This window comes from Lactuca sativa, chromosome 4, assembly GCF_002870075.4.
Source record: "Lactuca sativa cultivar Salinas chromosome 4, Lsat_Salinas_v11, whole genome shotgun sequence".
Classification (NCBI taxonomy): Eukaryota; Viridiplantae; Streptophyta; class Magnoliopsida; order Asterales; family Asteraceae; genus Lactuca; species Lactuca sativa.
Window position 1 is genome coordinate 211565426 of NC_056626.2, and position 8145 is coordinate 211573570.

General features: G+C 34.7%; 1 protein-coding gene across 1 annotated transcript; it reads right to left on the bottom strand.

Moving 5' to 3' along the window:
• LOC111910874 (uncharacterized) lies at positions 1–4238 on the bottom strand. The gene is made up of 3 exons (XM_023906678.3): positions 3731–4238; positions 1041–2142; positions 1–399 (listed from the first exon to the last, which is right to left on the bottom strand). Exons 1-3 carry the CDS (start codon positions 4196–4198, stop codon positions 158–160), a joined length of 1812 nt encoding a protein of 603 aa, XP_023762446.1. The 5' UTR covers positions 4199–4238; the 3' UTR covers positions 1–157.
• Positions 4239–8145: the final 3907 nt, after the last annotated feature.

The window sequence follows — 8145 nt, forward strand, 5'->3', positions numbered from 1 at the left end:
TTGGAATTAACAAAACATTATTTTCATATAAAGAAAAAAAATATATTTTTTCTAACAACCTCTGAGCTAGCCCACAGTCTCCCAAATATGGTATATACATTAGATACACTACAACCTGTTAGGCGATTATTGACCTATTGGATCTAAACTAAGCTTATCAAATTTTAAAGGAGGTAATTGTATCAAATGCAATGGTGTTGACCACATCTTTTACAAAAATGAAAAAGCATTCTCTACAAGAAGTTGGCATTAGAGTAGATGTTGGCCTCTTGCGTGTTTCATGATGATCGCACACCAATTTTTCAAACGAACGGAATCGTGATTTTGGTTGCTCGATGCCACATGTCGCCATGATTGAATGTGTCGCATGCCTTGCAACTTCTTTAAACACATCAACATCTACACATACATGAAAGTGCATCCAATTATTTCAAGAATTTTCATACAATGTTCATGTGCCATGATTATAAGGGTGTGTTTCGTTTGTGGATTCCGACAGAATTGGAATTCGAGATTCCATTCCTTGGCATGTTTAGTTGCCAAACGGTTAATCACTTAATCTCATAAAAGACCTTATATTTTGTGTTTTTTCTAGATTAAACCTCAACTTTATTTTTTTCCTGAAAAGACCTTACATTTTTTTAATTTTTTCGATCCGGCTCTTTTAGCCATTTTTTCTCGAAAAAACTTGTAAAATGTGAGGTTTTTTCGAGAAAAACTAAAAAACTTGAGGGTTTTTTCGGGAAACATTTTGAAGGTTGAGGGTTTTATCGGAAAAAAAAGGCAAAGTTGAGGGGGGTTTTCGGAAAAAATGAAAAAATGCATGGCTTTTTTCAGGCAAAAAATAAAATTGAGATTTAATCCGGAAAAAACACAAAATATAAGGTCTTTTATGGGTTTAGGGTTTAACATTCTACAAACCAAACACCCCTTAGAAAGAGACATTTTAAACCCAAATTTCAACAAAAATAAGGGCAAAATGGTTTATTCGAGAACTTTTGCTCAAACTTAGATGAAAAATAAGGGCAAAATGGTCATACCTAATTTCTTGTTCCGGCTTAGAAGCTTTAAATTGAGCTTAACAAGTGATTGAATCTCACTCTTGGCATCCTCAACTTTCTTGATATTGTTATCAATTTGTGTCTCTTTCTTTACACTCCCCTTCTCCTTAAAACCACTATCAAAAATCTCCTTTTTTCCACACAATTTACCTTCACCTATCAACAACCGATCACTACAACCAACAACATTTGACTTTGAAGTAACCCCACCACAATCTTTTCGTGTCACATTTTGACCATTATACCCCCAATTCTTTGCAACAATCTTTCTAGAACATGGAACCACACGTTCAACATTGTCTTGGTTTCTAGAAGCACCACCATTATCATCATGCTTCTTAAAGCTCCCTAAATAGTTGATATTTAGCTTCACTTTACATGCATCATTTAACAATCTTTCTTTCTTTAAATGAACTTTTGAGTCCTTTTTCCCAACATGGTTTTTCTTTCCTAAAGCTTTAGCAGCCATATCCATCATCTTCCAAGCTTTATCAGCATCAACATTAGAAGTTGACTCCTGTTGACTTTCTTTATTCCCATTCGAAAAACTTGAAGAAAAATTCAAAGCCCCTCCTCTAAATCCATCCCAATTTTCACGCAACACTTTTATACGCGCATGAACATTAACACATCGCTTCAAAGTTCTAGCATTTGAAACATTTGAAGAATTTGAAATTCGGTCAACATGTGGGGCCGATTTATGTTGACCAAAAGAGTCAGCCATAGCCATTGAAGATGATGATGAATTGGATTCTCTTACAATGTCATTGATTGAGACTTTGGATTGAGTGAAATGAAGTGGATTAGAAGAAGAGGTTGAAGGGTAAGTTGTGTCATTTTCAAAAGTGGGGTCCGTTTCAACTTTTGAATGTTCATTTTTGGAAAAGTTGCAATCTTGACAAAACCAATCACCTTCTGGAACAGTGACACCAAGGCCTACACAGTATGAATGAGAAGCTGAATCACAAAGATCACAGAGGAGAAGAAGATGATCATCTGATGAAAGGCTGCAAATGCTGCATTTGACTTGTGAATATGGATCAGAGGGTGTTAATGTTGCATTGCCATTGTGATAGTAAACCTAAAAAGAAAACAAATTATAAAATATAAAATTATTATTTAATAGTTTTACTTGAAAAACTATGATGTTTTATTAAACATCATAGTTTTAAATCATTGGTGATGTATACTGTTAATTGATAATTTTATAAATTCTTTAAAGTTGTGGAAGTTATATATCAAGCTTATGATGATCTGTATATAACTAATAACAAAAAGTATGAAGAAAATATATAGTGCAACTTTTAATAATGTAAAAACACTAAAACATGTATTATATCATTTGTATTACAAAAAATTATTAAACACTTACAAATTGTAAAAAAAGATATATAAAAACACAATTATCCCAAGATTCAACAAACCTAAACTTTTTAACTCTTCATATTTGAATACAAATCGCTTCAAACACATGAATTTCTTTTTTGTGAGGAAAACTTTTTATATATCGTTAATATAAGTTACAAAGTTTATAAATGAGAGGAAAATAACAAGTGATTAGTCATTACTAATTAATAACTATAAAGTTAAAAACTTTTTAGTTGTAAGTACTAAATGTACATAGCAATCTACCCTAATAAATGAAAATAACTTTGCCACATGTCCTTCTCTAATAAAATTAGCCACATGTCATTTTGTCATAATTTAAGATATATTTATTTTCCACTTGTCATTACTTCAATTTTCATTTTCAATATATCATTAGTTTAGTTTCCATAAATTAAACCTACCTTAATAACTATTAATTTCAAAATTTAAATTTTAAATTTTAAATTTTAAATTCAATTTCAAATAAATTTACAGTTTAAACCTTTATGTTTAACATTTTGTTATAATTAACCTGTTTAGTACACACTAAACACATAATTTTAATTTATTTATTTTTTGCATGTTTTTTTTCATAATTTTCACTTATTTCAATTTCAAATTCAAATAAAATTTCTATTTAATCGTTCGTACTTAACATTTTGTTTTAATCAACCCGTATAATATACGGGTCTCACAACTAGTTTTCTAATATATGCCCTAAGAGCACATATAAGAAGTATTAATTAATGACAACTATTACCATAATTAAATTTGAAATGCATTAATTATAAAGAATATTACCATAAACAAATGTAAAATTCATTAATAATCTCCATAATTAATGCATTTCATATTTAATTATGATAATATTTTTCATGTAGTGCCTCATTTTACTGTAATATCCCTAACGTATAGTGAATTGTGATGAAATTCTGATGAAAACAAGCTGAAATTGTGATGAAAACAAGCTGAAATTGTGATGAAAACAAGCTGAACCTTGCTACTTTCCAAATGCACTATTTATATGAATCAATTTGAAAAGATATGCAGAATCTCATTTATAGCAATATTCGTGATAGAATTTTGAGTGAAGTGAATATATCTCACATTGATTGAAAGCTAACCAGTTTTGATTATTATACTGTTTTAAGAACCGAGTGAGTACCAATTTCGTGTATCACACAATAGCAAGCTATACTTCAAGACTTAAGATCTTCAATCTTAATCTTTTCATACGAATTATACGTCATACTCGTAGAAAAAGGAACGAATATGCTATAGAATGAATCAAGAACAATCACCTGATCACGAACAGGAACATTGACGATTCTTTCAGATAGAAAGACTCCATCTTGAGGGCGACGAATAGTAGAGAACCTACGTTTACAAATTGGGCAACGAGACTCGACTTTAGCCCACTCCATGATGCATACAAAGCAAAAATAATGGTCGCAACTGTCGATAAAACCTCGACGCGACATCCCCTCCTCCAACAAACATACACCGCAAGTATCCAATTGCTGATCCCACAACGAATCATCGTCTTCTTCTTTTACAGCTTTGGATTTGCCCTTTGAAGATGGTGATGGTGATGGCGAAGCTGAGCTTAGGGTTTTGAGACGCTTGGTCGGAGGGATTTCGTGCGTGTATTCGATGCTCTCTAATTTAACATCCGGTGGGTAATCGGGGATCTCTGATTTGATATCCGGCAGGCAATTGATGCCAATCTCCGGCGGATTTTCAATAGGCTCTGATTTGATAGGCAGCATCCTCGTTGTTGCCGTCGGCAGTTGCAAACGGGAATTATATATGGCTCTCCTTATATCATATCATAGAAGAATAATAAATGACAAATCTAATTATCTAACTAAAACTGTTTTTTTTCTTTTAATGTAAAAATTAAGGAAAATTATATATATTGGTTATTTAGTTTGCAAAATGAGTTTGGGAAAATGACTTAGGATGGTAACTATCTTTTATCCGTGTTTATATATTGGCGATTTCTTCTTTTTTGTACATAATAAAGCAACTAACTTGTTTTAACTGTTTAAATTACACCAATATTACCGGCTAATACATGTTTTAACCGGTAACTCAAAGGGAAAATAACTTAGGAAGTTAATTACCTCTTATCCGTGTTTACATATTGACAACTTCTTATTTTTTGTATACTAAAACCATTAATTTAATACTCCGGCATCGGGCCACGCCTGGCATCAGGCCCCACCTGCCATCGAGCCCCGCTCGGTATACATATATGTCTCTCTTAGGCCACACATAAAGAAACATACTCTACTGTATCCCCGTCCTAAGAAACATACTCTGCTAATAATGAGATACGGAACTTCGTCTGTACTCGGCTAGTTCCAGCCATGGCTTCAGCAGTGCAAGGTAAGTCTCCTCACTGTGTAAATGTGTCTAAGGCCACAATGCCAGCCCATGTAGTCTATAAGTAGGAAGACCTGGGGGTTAGCCCTAGGCATTGTATGCTAGTATGTTATTCTAGACCAAGGTCCGATGTCGGGCGGGTGCCCGAGGAATGTTTGCATGTTAGATTATACTTGTTGTCTGTGTGATACTTGTATGTGCCTGGTAGGGAGGTGAGTGTGGGCGAGGTCCCGTATCTCATCACTAGCTGAGTACGAACGATGTTCCGTATCTCATTATTAGCAAAGTATGTTTCTTATGACATGGATACAGTAGAGTATGTTTATTTATGTGTTAGCATGTTATATGATTGTATGTGTTTAGTGGGCGGGGCCCGGAGACAGGTGGGGCCTAAGAGAGACAAATATGTATACCGAGCGGGGCTCGATGCCAGGCGGGGATTATGCCGGGCGGGGCCCAGTGCCGGAGTATTAAATTAATGGTTTGACAATTATGGTTTTAGTATTAAATTAAAAATGAAATTTTTGGTCATGATTTTTGGGATGTTCCACAGTTAAAACAAGTTAGTTGCTTTCTTATGTACAAAAAATAAGAAGATGCCAATATGTGAACACGGATAAGAGGTAGTTACCCTCCTAAGTCATTTTCCCTTTGAGTTACCGGTTAAAACAGGTATTAGCCGGTAATATTTGTGTAATTTAAATTGTTAAAACAAGTTAGTTGCTTTATTATGTACAAAAAAGAAGAAGTTGCCAATATGTGAACATGGATAAGAGGTAGTTACCCTCCTAAGTCATTTTCCCAATGAGTTTGTAGGAGTACAATTAACTATTTATTTTCTTTGCTAAATTTAGGGCACATCTTTTTAAATCCATATCAATTTAATAATAGGAAATTCTAATAGTTATAAATGACTTTTTTTTTGTTAAAGTAACTACATTCTACTCAAAAAAACTGTAACTTAATTCTCTTGAACATATTGTTGAGATCTTCGGAATTCCTGAATTTCGGAGTACGATTCCGAACCATGGTTTCGGAATACATTTTACTTTTTTTTTGCAAGTAACATACACTTTTCCTTTTAGTATAAGCTTTGGTTTATATAATGTATAAGTTTTGCTTTTATAAAATGAATAACTTTTGGTTTTATAAAATATAAAATGCAATTAAAATCAACAAACAACTAATAAATACATAAACTAAATAACGGGTGTATATATAGGTCATATTACAAATATGATGTTCAAATTATATTTGTCCTTATACCCCAAAAAAAATTTCGCTAGTCGTTTTCGATAACTCATAGCTTATGACTGGTTTTACCCTCTACATAAATCGATTTTTCGGTGATCAACGCCTCCAGGAACCAACACAAAAACACCACACAATCTTCTTTGTTGCCAATCTGTTGTGGTACGTCTCGGGCCTTTTCGAGGGTCATCTTAAAGCTCTCAAGTGGGATTGAATCAGTTGATTCGGTACCCTAGTAGTTTACTCCCACTGGCAGTTTGTGGATGCAGGCTCTCATACCTATAAACCAATCTTCATTTTTCGAACAGTAGTTGCCCTTCCAATGATTATTGTATATAGTCATTTTGAATGTCTTCAAATCCAAATCACCCAAAAACCAATGAGCATATGATATATTGATTGGAATGTAAAGCTATAAAAAGGTTATAAATAATTAATTAGTATATAAATACTCAGGTAATAATCCAAACAAAATTATATCGTATCACACTCTGCCTAAGTTGGGTAAACGGATTTGTCAGCCATGTCACTCAAGCCAAATGTATCAATGTTGAAAGTTGACGACACAACCGTCCACCGAGCATCTTCCGTTCTACGATCTAGCAGCAATGAGATTCACATCATGATGTGTTGTCAAAAAAATTTTTTTGCAGTAAAGTAAGTATTGTTATTAGAAGCGTATTATGTAATGAGAAAATAATTATATTACTTACATCACATAATAACCATCTTCCATTACTATAACATGACAACCATCTTTCAGTTCGTCTGGATGTATAAGGTTGTCAACCTTATTGAATACAGTAAATAACTATTTGTACAATTGATCCCAAATTATCCTCCCCATGGATATCTACCACATAAAAAAATTAGTTAACAATTAAATTTCTGAAAAATATTAGTAGATAATTAATTATAATCAATAATTATAAAATAGACGACATTATACATGTTGAATTCATCAAGGTTGGATAGCAAAGAGAAATACTTTTCTTTAACAGGTTGTATAGGCAACCGCCCATTAAAACTCTTCTCTAACAAGTATAGAATACATAGAAGGATTGCATCTGTAGCACCTGGTTCCTGGTATGTATTCTTGGTTATTAACTCTCCTTATATATTGCATTTTAACCTTGGACTCGGTGAGTTGAAGGACTAACTCGCCGAGTAGAAGCGGGACTAGACGCGGGATCTACTCTGTCTACTCGGCGAGTAGGCTCGTGGGACTCGGCGAGTAGACCCTGTCTGGACTAAAACCCTAACCCGGGTGTTTTCACCCTATTTAAATGATCTAACCCAGCCTCCATTTCCCCTAGCACTCCCAGAGATCTGTAGAACAAAACCCTAGCCCCCTTTGTGTCCTTGTGGGTGATTTTTAGCTTTGTGAAGGTGGTTTGGATCTTGGGAGAAGAAGGAGAAGGTTGAAGAGTGCAAGAAGGGAAGAAGATCCGGAATCTACTCTGTGAAGGGCTTCTATTCAGGTAGAAAAGTTCCTACCTTGATCTTTAGTTCATTAAATCCCCTTTTTGTCCCTAAAAAGTGGTTTTAAGCCCTAAGAACCTGAATCTCTATGTGTTTATGGTTAATGTTTTGCAAGGACTTCGGATTTGGACCTTTTGGACATCCTAATAGCATAAAGTCTCTGTGGTTGAGGTGATTGAGGTCCCTATTGAGTGTAGGACCTCTTAAAGAGCTTGGAATTGCATGTTTGAGCTCATAGGGCCATGCATGCACGTAAAGTTTGCAACTTTACGTGGTAAACATGCCCTAGGACCATAGATCTGTGGTTTTGAAGCGTTGCATGTCTCAGATCTGGCCTACTCGGGAAATGGGTCGAAGGACTCGCCGAGTCCCAAAGGGGAACTCGGCGAGTTCTATGAAGAAGGTCCTAGACTCGGCGAGTTGGATGAACAAATCGGCGAGTCCTATGAAGATTGTCTGGAGCTCGCCGAGTTGTTCTTCAAATCGGCGAGTCATATGAACTTTCACAGAGCAAGAGGGGTTTAAGCGTTGAAGGTTCAACCCTTCGTACCTGCACGCGGAATTAACCGTGTAACGTAGTCCCGAAACCTCAAAC